We start from the raw sequence: 25,701 nt of genomic DNA, 5'->3' as shown, positions 1-25,701 counted from the left end.
CATTATTTAAATGAACCGCAACACACTGCAGCACCCAGGAACTGCGAGAAGCCGAGAAAAACACCTATACAATGTATTCAAGACCAACAGGTACCCGACAACACAGGGCAAAAGTGAGGACTCCAGATGCTGGAGATCAGAGTCTAGCTTAGAGTGGTGCTGGAAAAGCACTGCAGGTCAGGTAGCATCCGAGGAGCAGGAAAAATCGACGTTTCGGGCAAAAGCCCTTCATCTGGAATTCCTGAATTCTGCCTGAAATTTTCCTGCTCCTGCTCCTTGGTTGGATTTAGTAAAGGGAGGTCATGCCTGACAAACCTGTTGGAATTTTTTGAAGAGGTAACAAGTAGGTTAGACCAGGGAAACCCAGTGGATGTGGTCTATCTAGACTTTCAAAAGGCCTTTGATAAGGTGCCACACGGGAGGCTGCTGAGCAAGGTGAGGGCCCATGGTGTTCGAGGTGAGCTGCTGGGATGGATTGAGGATTGGCTGTCTAACAGAAGGCAGAGAGTTGGGATAAAAGGTTCTTTTTCAGAATGGCAGCCGGTGACGAGCGGTGTCCCGCAGGGTTCGGTGCTGGGGCCACAGCTGTTCGCATTATATATTAATGATTTGGATGAGGGAACCGGGGGCATTCTAGCGAAGTTTGCCGATGATACGAAGTTAGGTGGACAGGCAGGTAGTACTGAGGAAGTGGGGAGGCTACAGAAGGATCTAGACAGGTTGGGAGAGTGGTCCAGGAAATGGCTGATGGAATTTAACGTGAGCAAGTGCGAGGTCTTGCACTTTGGCAAAAAGAATAAAAGCATAGACTACTTTCTAAATGGTGAGAAAATTAATAAAGCCAAAGCACAAAGGGATCTGGGAGTGCTAGTCGAGGATTCTCTAAAGGTAAACATGCAGGTTGAGTCCGTGATTAAGAAAGCGAATGCAATGTTTCTCTTATCTCAAGAGGGTTGGAATATAAAAGCAGAGATGTACTACTAAGACTTTATAAAGCTCAGGTTAGGCCCCATTTGGAGTACTGTGTCCAGTTTTGGTCCCCACACCTCAGGAAGGACATACTGGCACTGGAACGTGTCCAGCGGAGATTCACACGGATGATCCCTGGAATGACAGGTCTAACATATGAGGAACGGCTGAGGATACTGGGATTGTATTCGTTGGAGTTTCGAAGATTAAGGGGAGACTTAATAGAGACGTACAAAATAATACATGGCTTGGAAAAGGTGGATGTTAGGAAATTGTTTCAGTTAAACGAGGAGACTAGGACCCGTGGACACAGCCTTAGAATTAGAGGGGGTCATTTCAGAACAGAAATGCGGAGACATTTCTTCAGCCAGAGAGTAGTGGGCCTGTGGAATTCATTGCCACGGAGTGCAGTGGAAGCCGGGACGCTAAATGTCTTCAAGGCCGAGATTGATAGATTCTTGTTGTCTCGAGGAATTAAGGGCTACGGGGAGAACGCTGGTAAGTGGAGCTGAAATGCGCATCAGCCATGATTGAATGGCGGAGTGGACTCGATGGGCCGAATGGCCTTACTTCCACTCCTATGTCTTATGGTTGCTGCCTGACCTGCTGTGCTTTTCCAGCAGCACTCTAATCTAGACCTGATAACACAGTCTGCCAATTCCTTCACAACAGACCAAAACAAGAAGACACAACACGCTTAGAAATTCTAGCCACGTTACCATACATTAAAGACATCTCTGAGATGACAACCAGACTACTCCGGCCCCTAGGCATCATGGTAGCCCACAAACCTACCACCACAGTGAAACAGCTCCTGCTGAATTTAAAGGATCCCGTACCAGCAGAATGAACGCCATATACAAGATGGACTAGAACAGACATTACAATGGAGAGACAGGCAGGAAACTAGTCACCAGGATACATGAGCATCAACTAGCCATCAAAAGACATGATCAACTATCACTGGTATCCGTACACACAGACGAAGAGGGATACCAGTTCGACTGGGACAACACATCCATCCTGGGACAGGCCAAACAATGACATGCACGAGAATTCCTAGGTTCAAACCGGAACTCCATTAACAAACATTTTGATTTGGACCCCATTTGCCAACCTCTTGGAGACAACCACGGGAGTGATATCACCCACCACAGCAGACCAAGACACACACATAGCAGGCCGGACAGAACACCAGCGCTTCATTAGAGGCTCACTGATGATGTTACCTAGCATGGTGATGAGACATCTGAGAACAAATCTACTAGCTCAGTGAGCAAACTTACAACCTGAGCTATAAATCTTCCCCAAAATCACAGGGCATTGAGTATTTGAATGGGAGGGCACATGGTAATAAAATTAAATCGGCAGAATGGGAAGTGATGCATTTTGGTTGGGTGAATGGTGAGGTATTCCACATTAAATAGGACAGTTATCAAGTACATACAAGAGCAGGTTTGAGGGTATTTCTGCACCAATCTTTGAAGGTGGAAAGACAGTTTAATAAAGCAGTTTATAAAACCTCTGGGATTCTGGGTTTCCCAGAATGCCCAAAGGCATCTTACTCATACGTGAGGAATAAGAGAATGCTCAGTGAGCAGGTAGGGCCGATCAGGGATAGCAGAGGGAGCTTGTGCGTGGAGTCTGAACAGATAGAGGAAGCCCTAAATGAGTTTTTTCTTCAGTTTTCACCAAGGAAAGGGAACTTGTTGTAAATAAAAATTTAGAGGAGCTGGGATACAGTCTTGACAAGAGCAAGATTGAGGAAGTTGATGTGCTAGAAAGTTTGGAAAACATTAAGATTGATAAGTCCCCATGGCCAGACCAGATTTATCCTAGGCTGCTCCGGGAAGTGAGAAAGGAGGTTGCTAAGCCACTGGCGAGGATATTTGCCTCCTCACTCTCCACAGGAGTCGTACCAGAGGATTGGAAGGAGGCGAATGTTGTTCCTCTTTTCAAGAAGGGTAATAGGGAAATCCCTGGCAATTACAGACCAATCAGTCTTACATCAGTGGTCAGCAAAGTTTTGGAAAGAATTCTGAGGGATAGGATTTATAACTATTTGGTAAAGCATAGTGTGATTAAAGGCAGTCAGCATGGCTTTGTGAGGGGAAGGTCATGCCTCACAAATCTTATTGAATTCTTTGAGGAGGCGTCAAGACAGGTCGACGAAGGTTGAGCAGTGGATGTGGTATATATGGACTTCAGCAAGGCATTTGATAAGGTTCCCCCTGGTAGGTTCATTCATAAAGTCAGGAAGTATGGGATACAGGGAGATTTGGCTGTCTGGATTCAGAATTGGCTGGCTGACAGAAGGCAGAGAGTGGTTGTAGATGGAAAGTATTCTGCCTATAGGACAGTGTTGAGTGGGGTCCTGCAGGGCTCTGTTCTTGGGCCTCTGCTCTTTGTAGTTTTTGTAAATGACATGGTTGAGGGGTGGGTTAGTATATTTGCAGATGACACAAAGTTTGAGTTGTCGTCGATGGTATCGAGGGCTACTGCAGGCTGCAGCACGACATAGACAGGATGCAGAGCTGGGCTGAGAAATGGCAGATGGAGTTCAACCTGGATAAATGCGAAGTGATGCATTTTGGAAGGTTGAACCCGAATGCTGAATATAGGATTAAAGACAGGATTCTTGGCAGTGTGGAGGAACAGAGGGATCTGGGTGTGCAAGTACATAGATCCCTCAAAGTTGTCACCCAAGTGGATAGAGTAGTTAAGAAAGCAAATGGTGTTTTTGCTTTCATTAACAGGGGGATCGAGTTTAAGAGCCGTGAGATTTTGCTGCAGCTCTACAAATCCCTGGTGAGGCCACATTTGGAATATTGTGTCCAGCTCTGGTCGCCCTACTATAGGAAAGATACAGAGGCTTTGTAGAGAGTGCAACGAAGGTTTACCAGGATGCTGCCTGGACTGGAGGGCTTGCCTTATGAAGAAAGGTTGAATAAGCTCGGACTTTTCTCTCTGGAGAGAAGGAGGAAGAGAGGATCACGGTTTACAAAATAATGAGAGGAATAGATAGTCAATAGCCAGAGACTCTTCCTCAGAGAATGACTGGTATGAGGAGTCATAGTTTGAAGATATTAGGAGGAAGGTATAAAGGAGAAGTCAGAGGAAGCTTCTTTATGCAGAGAGTTGTGAATACATGGAATGTGTTGCCAGCGGTGGTGATGGAAGCAGAGTCATTGGGGACATTTAAGCAACTGCTGGACATGCACATGGATAGCAGTGAGTTGAGGGGTGCGTAGGTTGTTACTATATTTGATATTAAGATTAAATCTCAGCACAACATCATGGTCCAAGGGCCTGTTCTGTTCTGTACTTTTCTGTGTTCTATGTTCTAATAAAGGCACAGAGTAAAACACGCAGCAGGTTCATTCAACCATTGTCCAATCCCAGGTGGAGACTTGTGTCCAATTCTCGGCAGCAAACTGTCGAAAAACGTGAGGGTCTTGGAGAGAGTGTGGGGGAGATTTATTGCAGTACGACTGGGGTGAGGACTTCAGTTACTGGAGAGGCTGCAGAAGCTGGGCCTGATCTTCTTAGAGCAGATGAGAGGAGTTTTGATAGAGATATTAAAAAGCCAGTGAAATGAATAAAGCAAATGGTTTCTAGTGGTAGACAGTACAGGTTGAAATTGATCAGCAAAAAGAATCGGGGAAGATGAGGACAAACGTTTATGCAAAAAGTGGTTAAAATTTAGAAATCACTGATTTGGTTATAAATACGCTTTCAATCATAGCCTTTGGATATGGATTAGATTAAAACATAAAAAATATTTTGATTAATGAGGAGAAAATAGTGTAGTCATGAGATTAGAACCACTGCCAGTCTAATGGGCAGAATGGCATCATCCTGTACTCTCTGATTCTAACATGCACACTCAATGGGTGGCACGGTGGCACAGTGGTTAGCACTGATGCCTCACAGCGCCAGAGACCTGGGTTCAATTCCTGCCTCAGGCGACTGTGTGGAGTTTGCACATTCTCCCTGTGTCTGCGTGGGTTTCCTCTGGGTGCTCCGGTTTCCTCCCACAGTCCAAAGATGTGCAGGTCAGGTGAATTGGCCATGCTAAATTTCCCGTAGTGTTAGGTCAGGGGTAAATGTAGGGGTATGGGTGGGTTGCGCTTCGGCGGGTCGGTGTGGACTTGTTTCCATACTGTAATGTAATGTATTAGGAAGCAGAGTCCAGAGATTAGATTCTCAAATGGAAATGCAAATAATTTAATTATTTATCATAGATGTCATTTGTTCACTGCCAGCTCTGAGGATTGTGTAATCTCACCAAAAGCCCTGAAACAACCGATATTTATACTCCTGCTTCACACTGTTTGAATTTTGTAGCCTGCAGATTTGGAAAGCTCGAATTGGAGGAAACACTCTCTCAACCACCATTACATGAAGAAACTGAGAGAGGGGTCTCCCAGATTACCCAAGAGAACAGAAAGTTCTGGGGGAAACTCAGGTTCAGCGGCTTTTATGGGTGGTGACAGAGAAGTAGTTAACATTCTGAGTCCGAAATGCTGCTGCTTCAGAATCTGACCTGAAGAGTGCAGTCTCGGAAATTGATCCAGTTTTAGAAATTTGGAAAGAAGAAAGTGGTCTCGCTGGAAGTGACAATGAATATGTCGTGTTGTTGTAAAAACCCAACTAGTTCTTTAATGCCCTTTAGGGAAGGGAAGCCGCTGTGCTTACCTAGTTTGGGTCTCTGTGTGACTCCAGACCCACAGCAATGTGCATGGATCTAAATTCTCCCTGAAATGGCCCAGCAAGCCTAACCAGGAACCTTCCATCATCGTGACAGGCATTAAATGTGAGCAATACCCACATCCTGGATCCAGATTTTAAAAAATTGAACCATCACAGCAGAAATACTTGATAAAGAGTTGGCTTTACAGAACACACTTCTCTGTGGTTTATATCGTTTGCATTTCATTCAAGCAACCAATTAATGCAGGAAGTTGCTAAGCTGCAGGGTATGAATTTGAAGTGCAGTTGGTAGATATCTTTGAGAGAACAAATTGATTATCCAAATACATATCGAAATTACAACTGAATTGTTCTTTAAATGGGTGATTTTGCTGTAGGTGCAGTAATTGCAAACCCTTGGAAGACCCTTGGACTGTACATCAGTCATTTCTGCAGCAGAGTGGATGGCACCAAGAGCAACAAGATAGGGATGTCTGCCTGCTCTTTTCACACAAACTCAGACTCCCATTCACCAATAGTAAAGACTCTGCTTAACAAAACAACTTAACAAGCCAGTTTCTGCCTTAATTTATTTTGAAGAGGTGGAAAAATTTTGTGAAGGTACATCTGACAAGAGTAGATGTGTTTTCCTTTCCTAGGGTGTTAGTAGTGACACAGTTACCAGAGCAAACATCCAAGAAACAAAAGATTATATCTCTATGACTCTAACTTTATAAATATGTTAAGGGTGAAAGGGTAACTAGGGAGAAAATAGGACACCTCAAAGATCAGCAAGGCAGCCTATGTGTGGAACTGCAGGAGATGGGAGAAGATACTAAACATATTTTGTAGAAGTTGATTAGTGATGCTGGAAGAGCACAGCAGTTCAGGCAGCATCCAAGGAGCTTCTTGGATGCTGCCTGAGTTGCTGTGCTCTTCCAGCACCACTGATCCAGAATCTGGGTTCCAGCATCTGCAGTCATTGTTTTTACCTCGTTATATTTTGTAGAAGTGTTTACTGTGGAAAAGGACACGGAAGATAGACAATGTGGGGAAATAGAGGGTGACATCTTGAAAAATGTCCATATTACAGAGGAGGTGGTGCTATATATCTTCAAACACACAAATATGGATAAATCCCTTAGGCCTGATTATCTCTGTCACCCTCCTTCACCAATGGGACAACATTGGCTCTTTTCCAGCCCTCCAGGACCTCACCAGTGGCTAAATAGGATACAAAGGTATCTGTCAGTGCTCCAGCAATTTATTCTCTTGCCTCCCTGAATATTCTGGAATAGTTTCCATCAGGAACCAGGGACTTCTCTAGCTTAGTACTTTTTAAGATGCTCAACACCTCTTCCTTTTTAACAGCAACTTGGCTTAGAAATTCAACATTTCATTCCCTGTGATCATTCTTCACCAATTCCTTCTCTTTGGTGAATATCGACACGAAATATCCATTTAGGACCTCTCCTCCCTCTTCTGTCTCCACACATAGATTCCCTCCTCTATCCTTGAATGGGCAACCCTTTCCCTAGCTACCTTCTTGCTTTCTTTGTGTGTATAAAAAGCCTTGGGGGTCTCCTTAATCCTATTTTGCTAATGATTTTTCATGACCCCTGTTAGCCCTTCTAATTCCTTGTTAAAGCTCTTTCCTACTTTCCTTATTTACCTTGAGGGCTTTGTCAGTTCACATCCTCTCAGAGCTCTTTTTGATCAAGGTTATAATAGCCCTAGCCATCCAAGGTTGATGTAACTTGCCACACCTATCCTTCATTCTTGCAAGAATGTGCCGCTCCTGAACTCTTTATCAACTGCCATTTGAAATACTCCCACAATTCCGATGTGCATTTACTTCAAGCAGCTGCCTCAAGTCAAAATTCTCCAGTTCCTGCCTAATGTTGTTATAGTTTTCCTTCCTCCAATTTAACATCTTCACCCAAGAACTGCTGTTATCCCTATACACGAGTATCTTAAAACTCACTCTGTTCTGGTCACTACTCCAGAAGTACTCTCCCACTGAAACTTCACTCACCTGACCAGGCTCATTTTTCCAAAACCAAGTCTAGTTGAACCCCTTCCCTGGTTGAACAGTTTACGTATTGCGTCAAGGAACCCTCCTGAATGGTCCTTACAACTTCTGCCCCATCCAAACCCCTAGCATGAAGTAAGTCCCAGTCAATAAGAGAGAAGTTAAAATCATCCATCGCAGCAACTATCCTGTTTTTTACAACTTTCCAAAACCTGTCTACATATTCTCCCATGTATCTCCCGCTGGCTGTTGGGAGGCCTGTGTTATACCTCCCAGCATTGTGATTTCATCTTTCCTATTCCTGAGTTCTACCCATGTTGCCTCACTGCATGAGTCCTCTGTACAGCTGTGAGATCCTGCTTTACCAGTAATGCAACTCCCTGACCCTCCAACAGTGTCTCTGTGTGTGTGTTTGTGTGTGTTTGAGTGGTGGGTGGGAGGGGTGTGCGGTTATAGTAGGCAGCTTTAATATTCATTGATTAATTAAAACAATCGTAAACAGCTTTGGCAAACTCTTACTTGACTGAAAGCAACAAATGCTGAAGATCATGACAGGTCAGGCAGCATCCATGGAGAGAGAGCAAATTAACCTTTTGAGTCTGGATGCCTTCTCTTCAGAGCTGGGCTGAAGTGTGGAGGGGGCAGTATTGGTCAGGTAGTTTGGGGGAAGTGTGGGGCTGGTGAAGAAAGGATGTTAGTTCAGATAAAGTAATCGGAATGTGAGAATGCCAGACTTGAAAGGACAGTAAGTGGAATGGGGGGAGGGGAGGACATGATAACAAGCTAAAAGGAAGGGAAGAAGTGGTTCACAATCTGAAGGGGTTGAACTCAGTATTAAGTCCAGAGGCTGTAAAATGCTCAGTCTGAAAATGAGATCTTGTTCCTCCAGTATCCGCTGGGATTCACTGGAACACTGCAGCATGCTGAGGACAGACACGTGGGCATACAAGCAAGACGCTGTGTTAAAATGCCTGACTCTGGGAAGTTCAGGGTCATGCTTGCGCACAGACCGGAGTATTCTGCAAAACAGTCACCCATTCTGTTCTCCGAGAATGGGGCTGAACAGAGAGAACGGGGATCAGGTTGAACATGATTTGCTGGCTTCTCTAATCCTCTTTTGGAATTATCTGCCATCACTTTCTGGGCATGAATCTACTTCAGCTGTGTGTGGGCACAAACATGATTGCATAATGACTAATATCTGTAAACATACACAATATCTAATCCAGTTTATTATATTCCCATTTAATTGGGCTTTGTTTTTGTTCACTATGTTAATTCTTTGGATTAAATTCTGATCCTGAAAGGAGGCAAGTGCAATAATTCTATTGCAGTGTACTTATTTCAGTGTTACCCTCTTTCTGCCAAATATTCCTGTCTGTGAATTATTGTAGAATACTTGGGTGATTGTTTGTACTGAGATCTGAGTCATTAATCTGAACATTAACGATAACTTTATGCATCGTGTGGCTTTGCTGAGTGTTGTTTCTCAATAATACCGTTCTATTTTGTTGCTCATGTCCTTGTTCACACCAGGTTCTGTTTCCCTATCAGCTGTTCGTGTACTGTAATAGCAAAACATTTAGAAATGCATGATTTGATTAAGCAGAGTCAACGGGGCTTCATGAAGGGGCGTTCATGCCTGACCAATTAATTATCATCGTTCTTTGTGGAGGTAACAGCCACAATAGATAAAGGGAAGCCAGGTGATGTGAAATGCTTGGATTTCCAAAAGGTGTTTGATAATATACGCAAACGACTGTGTTTTATTGTTTCATGGGATGGGGGCATTTCTGGCTGGGCTGCTATTTGTTGCTCGTCCCGAACAGCACTTAAAATGGTTCAGACCGTTTCAGAGGGCAGTTCAGAATCAACCAAATCTCTGTTGGTCTGGAGTCATATGTCAACCAGGCAGGGTAACAACAGTGGATCTTTTTCCCATAAAGGGAACCAATTGAATTTTTGCCAGTTGGACAATCGATAATGATTACGTGGTCATGGTTTAGTTACCTTTTTATTCCAGACTTTGTTTGAATTCATTTTCACCATCTGCCACATGGGATTCAAACCCATGTTACCTGACCATATATTAGTCACAAAAAGCTAGCATCCAAGTTCAGCTGGCAGGAGGGAAGGCAAATGAAATTTTGGCTTTTTTTTTCCAAGGGGAATGGAATGTAGAAGTAAGGAGGTCATGCTAAGACTTTACAAGAGACTATTCAGACCACAGGTGGAATAATGTGAACTATTTTGGCCCTTTATCTAAGGCAGGAAAGACTGGGATTGGTGACAATCCAGAGAAGGTTCACTCGGCTGGATGTACTTATGGAGGGATTTTCTTTTGAGAAGAGGTGAAGTTGGTGGGTTTGTACACATCGGAATATAGAAGAATGAGAGGTGACCTTATTGAAATGTACAGGATGCTGGCGGTTTGGCAAGGTCAGTGAAGAGAGGTTGTTTCCCCTTGTGGGAGAGTCTAGGACCAGAGGGAATAATGGGGTCACACCTTTAAGACCGAGATGGGGAGGAATTTCTTCTCTCTGAGAGTAGTGAGTCTGTGGATGCTTTTTTTTTACCACAGAGGGCTATCAAGGCTGTGTCATTAAATATAACTTCGGCTGAAATAGAGAGATTTTCAGTCGATAAGGAAATCGCGTTATGGGGGGAAAGGCAGGGAAGTGGAGTTGAGGATTTTTAGATCAACCACAGCCTCATTGACTGGTGGAGCGGACTCGATGGGCCGAATGGCCTACTGCTCTTGCATCTTACAGTCTCATGTTTCTCATCATGATATTTTGTTTGAAAATGCTGCTGTGAATCACCTCAAAATGCTTGAATCGGGTAAAGCTGCTGTATAAGTATCAGTTATTGTTTAATGATTGATGGGAAATGGTGTTCCTGGTCTTCAGCCCTCCTTTTATGCTTTGTTTTAAAACAGAGCGAGGAAGGACATGTTCATCTTTCTCGTCCCATCAGAGTAACTCTGCCACTTCTGCCAGCAGTTCCCAAGCACCTGCCTCGAAAGCAACCAGAGCTCTGCGGAGACCATCAAAAAACCTGGTAATATATCTCCTTTACAAGTCCTTTTGAAAGGAAACTCTGTGGGACTGTACAGTTTTTAATTTCCTTTTGAAAAATGATCCTGATTTTGTTGGCTTCCTCTTGTGATCGTTCAAATTGAAGTCCAAATTAAACATCGAATGCAGCACAGTGTCTGGACCTTTTACCAACTAATCTGCAGGATATGGACCTCTTCCCAGACCCACAACAACCCATCCCATTCTATTCCTTTCTCTCCATGTTAATCCAGCTTCCCCCTGTAAGCACACCAGCCCTGGCTAGTCCCCAGTCCCTGGGGCAATGAGTTCCCCACTCTAAGGGAAGACATCTCACCTAATTCCCCGTTGGATTTATTAGTAAGTAGCTGACATTTTTGACAGCTTGCAGCAACTGGTGGAAGAAATCACTGGCTTTCTTTAAGCTCAGCCATTTTCCTGGAAACATATAGAAAGGTAATGGGAGTAGGCCATTTCACCCTTTGAGCCTGGTCTACCATTCATTATGATTGTGGCTGACCGTCCAACTCAAATGCCAGCTGGGGCCACTTTTTCCCCATATCTTTTCATCCTTTAGCCGTAAGAACTATATCTACTCTTTCTCGAAAACATTTAACGTTTTGGCCTCACCCACTTTCTATGGCAGAGAATTCCACAGGCTCCCCCCTCTCTGGGTGAAAATATTTCTCCTCATCTCAGTTTGAAATGGTCTATCCCGCATTCTTAGGCTGTGACCCTGGGTTCTGTACTCCCTGGGCATTGGGAGCATCCTTCTTGCATTTGTCCTGTCCTGTTAGAATTGTATAGGTTTTTCATGACATGCCCCTCATTCTTCTAACTGCCAGTGAACACAGTCTTAACTGATCCAGTCTCTCTCCATATATCCAAAGATGTGCAGGTTAGGTGCATTGGCCATGCTAAATTGTCCACACTGTTCAGGGATTAGATTAGATTAGATTAGATTACTTACAGTGTGGAAACAGGCCCTTCGGCCCAACAAGTCCACACCGACCCGCCAAAGCACACCCACCCAGACCCATTCCCCTACATTTACCCCTGCACCTTTCAATTAAGATTAGATAAGATTAATTAGATAAGATTAAGATGTGTAGGTTGGGCGCATTACTCAGCGGTTAAATGTAGGGGTGTGTTACTGTTCAGAGGATTGGTGTGGACTTGTTGGACCGAAGGGCCTGTTTGCACACTACAGGGATTCTTTTAAAAAAAAAGCCTCTCCTTTGAACCCAGGAATCAATCTGGTAACCCTTTGCTGCACTTTCTCTATCTTCTTTCTTATATAAGGAGACCAAAACTGCACTCAGTAGTCCCGGTGCAGTCTTACCAAGGCCTTGTACAATTGCAGCAAGTCCCTGCTCCTGTACTGGAATCCCCTTGATGGAAAGGCCAGCCACCTTCACCACCTGCTGCACCGATATGCTTACCTTTCAGTCACTGTTGGCCAAGGACACCCAGGTCTCTGTGTACCTCCCTGTTTCCAATTATTCACCATTCAGATAATAATCTACCTTCCTGTTTTTGCCACCAACGTGGGGGTAATCTCATTTATCCACATTATCCTGCATCTGTCATGCACATGCCCACTCTCTCAGTCTGTCCAAATTACACTGAGACACTCTGCATCCTCCTAACAGCTCACCCTCCCACCCAGCTTTATGTCATCTGCAAACCTGGAGGTATTACATTTAGTTCTCTCGTCTAAATCATTAAAATATTGTATCTAGCTGGGGTCCAAGCACTGATTCTGTACACCACTAGTCACTGGCTGCTAGTCTGAAAAATACCTATTTATTCATAGTCTGTCAACTAGTTCTCTATCCATGTCAGTACGCTATTCTCAATCCCATACGCTTTAATTTTACATGCTAATCTCTTATGTGGGACCTTATTTTTTCTGACAGTCCAAGTAAACCATTTTCACTGGCTCCCTCTTATCAATTCTACCAGTTACATCCTCAAAGAATTTCCAGTAAATCTGTCGAGCACAATTTCCCTTTTGTAAATCAATGCTGTCACTGTTTTCTAACTGCTCTGCTATTAAATCTTTTCGAAATGACTTTAGCATTTTCCTCACTGCTGATGCCAGACTGACTGGTCTGTAATTCCCTGTTCTCTTTCTACCTTTTATTTTAAACAGTGGGGTTACATTAACTGTTCCAGAGTCTATACAATCTTGGAGGATGACCATCAATACACCCACTATTTCTCGGGCCACTTAAGTACTCTAGGATGTAGATTATCGGGCTCTGGAGGTATAGTGGCCTTTATTCCCATCAATAGCATTCCCTACTAATACTGATTTTCTTCAGTTTCTTCCTCTTACTAAACTCTGTGTTCCACAACATCTTCGATGTTATTTTTAACTTTCTTTGTGAAGAGAGAATCAAAGTATTTATTTAATTGGTCTGCCATCTCTCTGTTCCCCATTCTAACTTCCCTGTTTCTTACTGTGAGGAATCTGTGTTTAACTTCACTAATCTTTTGCTCTTCACATACCTACAGAAAATTTCAAAGTCTGTTTTTTATGGTCTTCGCAAGCTTACTCTCATACAATTTTTCCCCTCGTCTTCATCAATCCCTTTGTCCTCCTTTGCTGAATTACAAACCGCTTCCAATCTTCAGTTTTGCTGCTTTTTTTTTGGTCTATTTTTAACACCTTTCCTTGGACCTGATGCTACTACTAATTTTCCTTGTTAACCATATTCCAGTAGATGGAAAATTATAGAAAATGTTAGTGGTGATGGGCTCAGCCAAGGCTATTAATGTTTCCCAAACAACTAAGAGAGCTTGGAAAGTGTCAGGAATCTAACTCCAGTACAGCAGGTAAGGGGACAGCTCTAAGAAGGAAGGGAGTCAGTCAGTGCAGGACTGAGGGTGTTGTACTGAAATACACACAGTGTACGGAGCAAGGGGAATGAGCTTGTAGCACAGATTAGGCGCCTGGGCCTCCATTTGTCAAGAGGTGAGAACGAAGACCAGAGGGCTGCTGGGAAGGTGAGTGAAACCGTTTTATTTGGGTAGGGGCTGAATCCAAGACGCTACATGTGTAGTGTCTCCCATTCCCCCCCCCCCTCCTCACCACAGAGTTCTTTTCTTTTGGTTAGAGTTGATCTGGTAAGCTTTTTCTATTTCCTTTTTTTAATTGTTTTATCAAGTGATTTGGTGAAAACTTTCCTTTTTCATTTACTTAAACTAAGACTATTTTTATGGTCATAGAGGATATATAAGCAGGGCAATATATGGGCAGAGCTCAGAAATAGGAAGGGTGTGGTAACAATGTTGGAGCTGTACTACAGGCCTCCCAACAGCGAACATGAGATAGGGGTACAAATATATGTAAACAGATTTTGAAAGGATGCAGGAGCAACAGGGTGGTGGCGATTGGAGATTTTAATTTCCCCAACATTGACTGGGATTAGTGTTAGAGGTCAAGATGGAGCAGAATTTGTGAGGAACATCCAGGAGGGTTTACGAGAGCAGTATGTAAATAGTCCAACTCGGGAAGGGGCCATACTGGACCTGGTGCCGGGGAGTGAGCCCGGCCAGGTGGTTGAAGTTTCAGTTGGGGATTACTTTGGAAATAGAGATCACAATTCCATAAGTTTTAGAATACTCATGGACAAAGTATTCTAAAAGAACAGTACTTGGGGGAAGGCCAACGATATCAAAATTGGGCAGCAGCTGGGGAATGTGGATTGGGAGCAGCTGTTTGAAGGTACATCCACATTCAATATTTGGGAGGCTTTTAAAGAGAGTTAGATCAGAGTGCAGGAGAGACCTGTTCCTGTGAAAATGAGGGATTGAAATGGCAAGATTAGGGAACCATGGATGACAGGTGAAATTGTGAGACTAGCTAAGAGGAAAAAGGAAGCATTCATAAGGTCTCGGTGACTGAAGACCTACAAAGCTTTGAAAGAATATTGGGAATGTAGGACCAATCTGAAACGAAGAATTAAGAGCATTGACAGGGGTCATGAGATACCTTTTAGCAAACAGCGTTTAGGAAAACACCAAAGCCTTTCATTCATGTATAAGGAGCAAGAGGGTAACTAGAGAAAGGGTTGGCTCACTCAAGGACAAAGGAGGAAAGTTATGCGTAGAGTTAGAGAAAATGGGTGAGATTCTTAATGAGTACTTTGCATCAGTATTCACCGAGGAGAGGGGCATGGCGGATGTTGAGGTTAGGGAAAACGTTTGATTATCCTACGTCAAGTCAGCATGAGAAGGGAGGAAGTGTTGGGTATTCTAAAAGGCATGAAGGTAGACAAGTCCCCAGATCTGGATGGGATCTACCTCAGGTTACTGAAGGAAGCGAGAGAGGAAATAGCTGGGACCTTAACAGGAATCTTTGCAGCATCATTGAACGTGGGTGACGTCCCAGAGAACTGGAGAATTGCGAATGTTGTCCCCTTGTTTAAGAAGAGTAGCAGGGATGTCAGTGGTAGGGAAGCTGCTGGAGAAGATACTGAGGGATAGGATCTATTCCCATTTGGAAGAGAGTGGGCTCATCAGTGATAGGCAACATGGTTTTGTGCAGGGAAGGTTATGTCTTACAAACCTAATAGAATTCTTTGAGGAGGTGACAAAGTTGATTAATGGTGGAAGGGCTGTAGATGTCATATAGTTTGATAAAGTTCCCTATGGTAGGCTGATGGAGAAGGTGAGGTCACATGGAGCTCAGGGTGTACTAGCGAGATGGATAAAGAACTGGCTGAGCAACAGGAGACAGAGAGTAGTAGTTGAAGGGAGTTTCTCAAAATGGAGACCTGTGACCAGTGGTGTTCCACAGGGATCCGTGATGAGGTCACTGTTGTTTGTGATAAACATAAATGATCTGGAGGAAGGTGTCGGTTGCCTGATTAGCAAGTTTGCAGATGACACCAAAATTGAAGTGCAGATAGTGAAGGGGACTGTCAGAGAATACAGCAGAATATAGATAGATTGGAGAGATGGGCAGAGAAATGGCAGATGCAGTTCAATCTGGGTAAATACGAGGTGATATATTTTGGAAGATCCAATTCAAGAGTGAACTACACAGTAAGTGGAAAAGTCCTGGGGAAAATTGATGTACAGAGAGATCGAGGTGTTCAGGTCCATTGTTCCCTGAAGGTGGCAATGCTGGTAGTAGAGTGGTCAAGAAGGCATACGGCATGCTTTCCTTCATCAGACAGGATACTGAGTACAAGAGTTGGCAGGTCATGTTACAGTTGAATAACACTTTGGTTCGTCCCCATTTGGAATACTGTGTACAGTTCTTGTCGCCACATTACCAAAAGGATGTGGATGCTTTGGACAGGGTGCAGAGGAGGTTCACCAGGATGCTGCCTGGTATGGAGGGTGCTAGCTATGAAGAGAAGTTGAGTAGATTAGGATTGTTTTCATTGGAAAGACTGAGGTTAAGGGGGGACCTGATTGAGGTCAACAAAATCAGGAGAGGTATAGACAGGGTGGATAGCAGGATGCTTTTTCCCAATAGTGGGGGACTCAATTACTAGGGGTCACGAGTTCAAAGTGAGAGGGGAAAGGTTTAGGGGAGATATACGTGGAAAGTTCTTTATACAGAGGCTGGTGGGTACCTGGAACACATTACCAGTGCAGGTGGTAGAGGCGGGCACAAAAGCACCATTTAAGATGTATCTAGACAGACACACAAATGGGCAGGGAGCAGAGGGATACAGACCCTTCGGAAATATGAGGCAGGTTTAGATAGAGGATCTGGATCGGCGCAGGTCTGGAGGGCCGAAGGGCCTGTTCCTTTGATGTAATTTTCTTTGTTCTTTGTCTATTGTACGATGGGATTTATGTACAGGCCTCCTGGCATTAGGCAGGATGTGGGGAAGGATATAAATCAGGAGATAGAAAAACACTATGTAATGGGGACTTCAAGATGCAGGTAGGAAAATCAGGTTAGTGGTGGATCTCAAGAAAACAAATTTGTACAATGTTTGCGAGAGTTTCTTTTTAGAGCAGTTTGTGGTAGAGACCACTTGGGAGCAGGCACTTCTAGATTTGGTGATGTGTAATGAGGCAGACTTGATTAGGGAGCTGAAGACAAAGGACCCCTAGGGGATAGTGACCAAAATGTCTTCGAATTTACCCAGCAGTTTAAGAGGGAGAGACTGGAATCCGGTGTAACGGTATCACAGTTGAGTAAAGGTAACTACAAAGACATGAGGGAGGAGCTGGCCAGAGTTGATTGGAAGGAGAGCCTGGTGGGGAAGGCAGTGGGGTAACAATGGCAGGAGTTTCTGGGGTAATTCAGGAGGCACAGCAGAAACTCATCCCAAGGAAGAAGAAACACATAAGGGGAGGATAAGGCAACCGTGACTGGCAAGGGAAGGCAGGGACAGCATAAAGGGCAAAGGAAAAACCATACAACGTGGTGAAGGTTAGTGGGAAGCCTGAGCAGAGGATAACTACATCAGCAACAAGGGAGAAGATGATGAAATATGAGAGTAAGTGAACTAGTCACATGAAAGATTGCAAGAGTTTTTTTTAAAGACACCTAAAAGTTAAGAATGAAGCAAGAATGGACATTGGACTGCTGGAAAATGAGGCTGGAGACTTAGTAATGGGGAACAAAGAAATGGTGGAGGATCTGAACAGGTACTATTCGTCAGTTTTCACTGTGTAAGGCACCAGCAGGAGACCAGAACTTTGAGAGAGTCGGGGGCAGTTGTGAGTGTAGTCCCATCACTCAGAAGAAGGTGCCATGGAATCTGAAAGGTGTGAAGGTGGAATAATCACCTGGATCAGATGGACTACACCTCAGAGTTGCGAAGGAGATAGCTGAGGAGATTATAGAGGCATTTCAGGAATCTCTGGAGACAAAGAGGATCCCAGAGGAATGAAAAATGGCAAATGTTAGCCACGTTTAAGATGACAGGAAACTATAGGCCAGTTAGCCTGACCTCAGCCATGGGTAAGATTTTAGAGCCCATTGTTCAGGATGAGACTGCGGAGTACTAGTAGGTCTATGATTAAATAGGGCTGAGACAGCACGGCTTCATCAGAGGAAGGTCATGCCTGACAAAACTGTTAGAATTTTTTGAGGAGGTAACAACAAGTTAAACAAAGGAGAGCCAGTGGATGTGAATTATTTGGATTTTCAGAAGGCCTTTGACAGGTGCCACACAGGAGGCTGCTGAGTAAAGTGAGAGCCCATGGTGTTAGGGGCAAGATATTGGTATGGATAGAGGATTGGCTGACTGGCGGAAGGCAGAGAGAGTGGGGATAAAGGGTTTTTTTTCAGGATGGCAGCCAGTGACTAATGGAGTTCTGCACAAGTTCGTGTTGGGACCATAACTATTCACGTTATACATTAACGACCTGGACAAAGGAACTGAGGACAATGTTGTTAATTTTGCAGGTGACATAAAGATAGGTAAAGGGACATGTCGTGCTGAGGAAATGGGGAGTCTGCAGAACTACTTGGGCAGGCTAGGAGTGCGGGTAAGGAAGCGGCAGATGGAATACAGTGTAGGAAAGTGTGACATTCTGCACTTCAGTGGGAGGAATAGAGGCAAAGAGTATTTTCTAAAAGGCGAAAGGCTTCAGAAATCTGAAGCACAAAGGGACTTGGGAGTCCTGGTTCAGGATTCTCTTAAGGTTAACATGTAAGCTCAGTTGGCAGTTAGGAAGGCAAATGCAGTGTTTGCATTTATCTCCACAGGGCTAGAATACAAGATCAGGGATGCCCTGCTGAGGTTGTATAAGGATCTGGTCAGACCACATTTGGAATATTGTGAGCAATTTTGGGTCTAGTATCTAAGGAAGGATGTGCTCACATAGGAGGGAGTCCAGCTGAGGTTGACAAGAGTGATTGCCTGGGATGAGGAGCTTGTGATATGAGGAGCGGTTCAGCACTCTGTGTCAGTACTTGGAGTTTAGAAGGATGAGGGGGATCTGATTGAAACTTACAGAATACTGGAAGGCCTGGATAGCGTGGATGTGGAGAAGGAGAGACTAGGACCCAAGGGCACAGCCTCAGGGTGAAGGGACGGCCCTTTCAAACTGAAATGAGCAGGGATTTCTTCAGCCCGAGGGTGGGGAATCTGTGGGACTCAGTGCCACAGAGGGCTATGGAGGCCAAGTCACGGAGTGCATTTAAGACAGAGATAGATAGGGTCTTGATTGGTCAGGGATCAAGGGTCACAGAGAGAAGGCAGGAGGATAGGGTTGAGAATCATATCAGGAACGATCCAACGGTGAAGTAGCCTCGAAGGGCCTTATGGCCTAACTCTACTCCTATATGTTAGGTTCCTATGGTAATTATTTGAGGTTTCCTTGCCCATGTTTAACCTGAACATGAGGAATTTCTTCAGCCAGAGGGTGGGGAATCTGTGGAACTCATTGCCACAGAGGGCTATGGAGGCCAAGTCACTGAGTGATTTAAGACAGAGATAGATAGTTACTTGATTGGTCAGGGATCAAGGGTTACGGAGAAAAGGCAAGACAATGCTTTTGAGAAACATCTCAGCCGTGATCAGATAGGCTGAATGGCCTAATTCGGCTCCTGTGTCTTATGATCATAAGGGCACATGCACGCAGGTTCTCTCTGTCTCTCTCTCTCTCTGTCTCTCTCTCTCTCTCTGTCTCTCTCTCTCTCTGTCTCTCTCTCTCTCTGTCTCTCTCTCTCTCTGTCTCTCTCTGTCTCTCTGTCTCTGTCTCTCTGTCTCTGTCTCTCTGTCTTTCTCTCTCTGTGTCTTTCTCTCTCTGTGTCTTTCTCTCTCTGTGTCTTTCTCTCTCTGTGTCTTTCTCTCTCTGTGTCTCTCTCCCTCTGTCTCTCTCCCTCTGTCTGTCTCCCTCTGTCTGTCTCCCTCTGTCTGTCTCCCTCTGTCTGTCTCCCTCTGTCTGTCTCCCTCTGTCTGTCTCCCTCTGTCTGTCTCCCTCTCTGTCTCCCTCTCTGTCTCCCTCTTTTTGTCTCTCTCTCTCTCTCATTCTCTATATCCCTCTGTTCTCAATACCTGCTCCACCATTTAATGTGATTATCCCTGATCATCAGCCTCAATACCGTCATTCCGCCCTCTCCCATTTTGCTGATGCCAGCCTCAGCTGACCGTCTGTGTGGAGTTTGCACATTCTCCCCGTGTCTGCGTGGGTTTCCTCCAGGTACTCTGGTTTCCTCCCACAATCCAAAGATGTGCAGGTTAGGGTGGATTGGCCATGCTAAATTGCACATAGTGTTCAGGGATGTGTAGGCTAGGTGCATTAGTCACAAGTGAATATAGTCACAGTAGGGGAATGGGTCTGGGTGGGTTACTCTTCGCAGGGTCGGTGTGGGCTTGTTGGGCAGAAGGGCCTGTTTCCACACTGTAGGGACTCTACTTTAATTCTAAGTCTTTAGCTGCAAGAGCAGTATCTACTTGCTTTCAATAACTGGTGCATGTGGACACCCCGGTCTCATTGCACATTCCCCACTCTCAGCCTATAGTCAATCATACAAAAATCTGTTTTGCAATCAAAGTGGATAACCTCCCATTTATCTACATTATGTTGCATCTGCCATGCATGTGCCACCCTCCCACCCAGCTTTGTCAAAGTTGAGATATTACATTGAGTTCCCTTATCTGAATCATTAATATATATATTGTGAACAGCTGGGCTCCTTGTTACAATCCCTGCGGTACCCCACTGCCTGTGATCAGAGAAAGACCCATTTATTCTTACTGTTTGTTTCCTGTCTGCTGTTCAATTTTCTATCTGTCTCAATACACTACCCCCAATCTTGTGTGCTTTAATTTTACACATTCTTCTCTTATGAAGAGACTTTGTTGACAGCCTTCTGAAAGTAAAAGTAAACCAAATCCATTGGCATCCTTGATCAACTCTGCTAGTTACATCCTTGAAGAATTTCAGTAGATTTGTCAAGCCTAATTTCCCTTTTGTAATTCCATGCTGTGTGAGTCTGATTCTCCCGCTGTTTTCCGTGCTCTGCTATAAAATCCTTTATAATGGACTTTAGCAACTTCTCCAATGCTAACGTCAGACTCGCTGATCTATAATTCTCTATTTTCTCTCAACCTCCCTTTTTAAATAGTAGGGTTACGTTAACAAGCTTCCAATCCATAGGAGCTGTTGCTGACTCTCTCAAATCTTGGAAGATGACACTAATGCAACCATTGGGTTTCTAGGGTCCACTTCCTTCAGTAATCTGAGATGTAGGTATCAGCCCCTCGGAATGTATTGGCCTTCAGTCCCATCAATTACTCCGACACTATTTCCCTACTAATACAGATTTCCTTCAGTACCTCTCTCACTAAACCCTGCATTCCCTATTTCTTGTGGGACATTATCTGTCCGTCTTTGTGAATACCAAAGCAAGGTACAAATTTCATTCATCAGCCATTTCTTTGTTCCCCATTATAAATGACAACCTGAGTCCTACCCAGAAAAGCCCCTTCAGGATCTTTTCCTATTTCAGTGAGGTCACGTCTCAATCTTCTATAAACTCTATTTAACTCCGAATTGGAAACGATGCCTTCCTAGAGACCAACTGAGTTTGTTGTATCACCTGCAATACATGTGTACTCTTCCTTCAAGATTCAGCCACATGACCATATTTAGTGGCATTATGGGCTTAAAGGCCTAATTAATTGACTTATTCAACTTGGTCTGTTTCTACACTGGCAAACTTTGGCGAAATGTTTTTGATCGGGTGACACTGAAGTGTCTTTCCTTCCTTCCTTTAGGAGATGACGGAAAATGGGAGTCATCAGCTGGTGGTGAAAGCCAAATTTAATTTCAAGCAGAACAATGAAGATGAGCTTTCCTTTTCAAAAGGCGACATTCTTTATGTAACACGAGTCGAAGATGGAGGATGGTGGGAAGGTTCACTGAAAGGGAAGTCAGGCTGGTTCCCTAGCAACTACGTGAGAGAGATAAAACCAAATGGTGAGTTGCTCATTTTTATGTATAACTCCGTCTTCATTCTGGCTGTACAGAAAATCGTACTTTTTATTTTAAACTGCTTTAAGTTCAGTGTGTCCATGGTCAGAGCTTTCAGTCCAGCATTGAAACTTCAGTTTAGTTTCTACTTTTGGCCAACAGCTAAGTTAGAGATTTTCATTTCGCCAAATGTGATGGAGTTATAATTTAATTAACTGGCCTCACTCAAAGACAAGCAAGTCTAACTTGTTCATAACCGTGGATGTGTTGTACCCACCTCGATCTTACTGTTTGAAATTGCACCTCACCCCTTTGCAGACTCTGAAACTTCTCAGGGTTTTTCACCTCCCTCTCTATGGTTCATCAACCTTGGGAACCATCTCGTTGACTTTTGTTTTGAATCCTCCTCATGTCTGTGGTCCTGGCCCAGCATTGGTCCACTTTGCATCCTCTCAGTGAGATGCCTTATTTGTGTCTGTTATTGAGAAACTACTGGAAATAGACAGTGCTGTTCAAGCTTGGACCCACTGATGATGGGATAACGACTGGTGAAGAATAGTGGTTTGTGTAGAATGAAACTGTTTGAGCGGGACACTTGTTCTAACTTCAACACTTGTTGCAGAATGTCCTCTTGTCATTTTCAAAACGTGCAAGAGACTTATGATAAAGTGACTAGATCTTGAGGCTTGGAATAATAATCCAGAAAAAGGTGAGCCCAAATCCTGCTTGAGTCCAGGAATTTGAATTCAGTTTGGGGAAAAAAGCACTTCCTAGTCTGGAAATAAAAAGCTGGTCTCAGTAAAAATGATCCTGAAGCTGTTGGACTGTTATCAGCTGTTGAACCTGGTTCCTTTAGGGATGGAAATCTGCCATCTCAGCAGGTGTGGTATTTGTAAGTATTTCACTTGACCTTCCTTTGCTGTTGCAAATTAGGTCATCTAGGAAAAAGGAATGTGTATAATTTACTCCTAGAGTCACAGAGGCCTACAACACCAAAAAAGGCCCATCAACCCATTGAATCTGCACTGGTCAAAATAGCCACTTTTTTGCATTCGTCTGTGGAGTGTAGTGTTGCTAGCTGGGCCAGAATTTACTGCCCAGTTGCCCCTTGAGGAGGTGGTGGTGAAGCTCCCTTCTTGAACCACTGCAGTCCATGTGCTGTGGGTTGACCCACAATGCCCTGAGGGAGGGAATTCCAGGTTTTGACCCTGCGACAGTGAAAGACTGGCAATATTTTTCCAATTCAGGTAGGGGAGTGGTTTGGAGGGGAACTTGCGCAGGGTGGTGTTCCCATGCATCTGCTGCCCTTGCCCCTCTGAATGGAAGTGGTCACGGGTTTGGAAGGTGTTGTCTCAGGATCTTTGGTAAATTTCTGTAGTGCATCTTATAGATGAAACACTCTGCTACTACTGAACATTATTGATGGAAGGAGTGGGTGTTTGTGGATGTGATTGTTGGCTGCTTTGTCCTGGATGGTGTCAAGCTCCTTGTATGTTGTTAGAGCTGTCCCCATCCAGGTCAATGGGGAGTATTCCATCACACTCCTGACTTGTGCCTTGTCGATGTTGGACAGTCTTTGGGGAGTCAGGAGGAGAGTTACTTGCTGCAGTATTCCTAATCTCTGACCTGCTCTTATAGCCACTATGTTTATGTTGGGAGTCCAGTTGGGTTTCTGCTCAATGGTAACCCCAAAGGTATTGATAGTGGGGACTCAGTAATGATAACACCATTGAATGTCAAATTGTCTCTTATTGGAGATGTTCGTGTCTGGCATTTGTTTGGCGTGAATGCTACTTGTCAACCCAAGCCTGGATATCATTCGGATCTTATTGCATTTGGACGTGGATTTCTTCAGTATCTGAGGAATCATGAATATTGCTGAACATTGACCTTAAGATGGAGGGAAGGTCATTGATGAAGCAGCTGAAAATGGTTGGGCCTAGGACACTATCCTGAGGAACTTCTGCAGAGATGTCCTGGAGCTGAGATGACTGACCTCCTAACAACCATGACCATCTTCCTATGTGTCAGGTATCACTCCAGCCATGGGAGAGTTTGTCCCCAATAGCCACTGAGTCCGGTTTTGTGAGGGCTCCTGAATACCACACTCCGTCAAATGTAGCCTTAATGTGAAGGGCTGTCCCTCTCCCCTCCCCTCTTGAATTCAGCTCTTTTGTCCATGTTTGAACCAAGGCTGTAATGGGGTCAGGAACTGAGTGACCCTGGCAAAGCCCAAACTGGGTGTCACTGAGCAGGTGCTGCTTGACCGCACTATTAATGATGCCTAACCCATTGCCATTTTCCAGCACTTGGCAAATAGTCTTGTTTGCCGCCTTCAATGTGATGAGGGTTTCTGGCTCTCCCCCTTACAGGCAGTGAGTTCCAGATTCCCCCCACCCTCTGGGTGGGGAAAACATTCCTCACATCTCCCCTAAACCTCTTCCCCCTTACCTTAAATCCATGCTCCTGGCCCCCTTATCTGTGCCCCTCAATTGATATCTCTCAATCAGGTTCCCTTTCAGGATAACTCCACTCTGTTCATTCTCTCTCCATAACTGAAACTTGCCAACCCAGGCAACATTCTGGTAAAACTCCACTGCATACTCTCCAGTGCTGTCAGATTCCTCCTATTGTGTGGATTCCTGAACTGCATGTAATTGATTAGATTAGATTCCCTACAGTATGGAAACAGGCCCTTTAGCCCAACATGTCCACACCGGCCCTCCGAAGAGTAACCCACCCAGACCTATTCCCCTACCCTATATTTACCCCTGACTAATCCACCTAACGCTGTGGGCAATTTCCCATGGACAATCCACCTATTCTGTGCATCTTTTGGATTGTGGGAGGAAACCCATGCAGACATGGGGAGAATGTGCAAACTCCACACAGACAGTCGCTCAAGGTGGGACTCAAACCCAGGTCCCTGGTGCTGTGAGGCGGCAGTGCTAACCACTGAGCCACCGTGCCTGCCCAAAACTCTAGCTTTAGCCTGTCTAACTAACTTTTTATAAAGTTCCAGTGTAATTTCCCTTCTCTCAAACTCAATGCTTTGACTAATAAAGACAAGTATCCAGTTGCCTCTTTAAGTACACTATCCACCTTTCCAGCTACGCTAAAGGATCAGTGTACATGCACATCAAGGTCCCTCTGATACTCGGTACTGTCCTTGCCTAGTTTGTCCTGCCCATAGGTTTACAGAACTTTGTCTACTGATCCATCGATGTGCCCTTTGCAGTCCTCCATCTGGTTTTCCCAGGGTTGATATGATTGCATAGGCCTCCCTCTTTTTCCCTTGCCTGGCAAGCCAATCTCAGCAGCCAGAAACATAGCTCTCTGTACAAACCAGGGCCATCTTTCTGGCACAGTTTTCAGAATGTGGTGATCAAAGCAGCATGCCAGACTGCAGCTGCTGCTGCTCTCTCTCACTGTGATAACCCACGGTAGGGAGGATTGAGTTTACAGAAACCACTGCAAAATCGCCTCTTTTTCAATTTGAAATTGCTTCTTACCAAAACTGAGTTGTTTAACTCTGCCACTTTGGATTGATGACGAGGAGATGAACCATATGTTTTTGCTGACTCCCCGTTGTTTTTTTGGAGCGTGATTGTGCTGCCGACTGTGTCTGACTCTTCAGAATATTGAGGCACACAGTGTGACATAAGGAGAGGGGGCAGAGAGTACAGGGCTCAAACAGCATTCATTTCCTTAAAGGGAACTCAATAAAAGGCTCAAAACAGTTGTTAAAGTCCACTAACTGATGATAAGGGCGATGCATTTACTACTCTGTGGTGTGTGACATCCCTTTGCCAAGTTGCTAGTGTCCATAAGGTATCACATTAAGAGCGACAAGTTGTTGGCTGTCAGTTGGAGGTTGATGGTGGTAGAATTGAATGTGCACAAAATACATCAGCCTTCCATTTGCGCATTTCTTTGGAGAATGCAGTTGGCCGAAGTGGGTGGTTTATGAGATGATGTGCTTTGAGGATGTCTGTACTTTGCCAACACAAAAACACTTTGGCCTGTCGTAGTAGCACCCTGGCTTGC

At 44.5% G+C, this 25,701-nt stretch overlaps 1 protein-coding gene across 2 annotated transcripts in view; it reads left to right on the top strand.

Moving 5' to 3' along the window:
• Positions 1 to 25,701, top strand: part of arhgef6 (Rac/Cdc42 guanine nucleotide exchange factor 6) — a 216,443-nt gene that overhangs the window by 64,385 nt on the left and 126,357 nt on the right. For both annotated transcript variants that reach the window (XM_087991843.1, XM_087991842.1), the window contains exons 4-5: positions 10,632 to 10,753; positions 21,459 to 21,660. In XM_087991843.1, coding sequence (XP_087847969.1) covers positions 10,632 to 10,753; positions 21,459 to 21,660 — 324 coding nt within the window. The remainder of the gene's footprint in view (positions 1 to 10,631; positions 10,754 to 21,458; positions 21,661 to 25,701) is intronic.

This window comes from Chiloscyllium plagiosum, unplaced genomic scaffold, assembly GCF_037043375.1.
Source record: "Chiloscyllium plagiosum isolate Xiang-an unplaced genomic scaffold, Cpla_swu_hap1 HiC_scaffold_11, whole genome shotgun sequence".
Classification (NCBI taxonomy): Eukaryota; Metazoa; Chordata; class Chondrichthyes; order Orectolobiformes; family Hemiscylliidae; genus Chiloscyllium; species Chiloscyllium plagiosum.
Note: the sequence above shows the minus strand (reverse complement) of the source record. Positions and strands in the feature narration are given on the sequence as shown.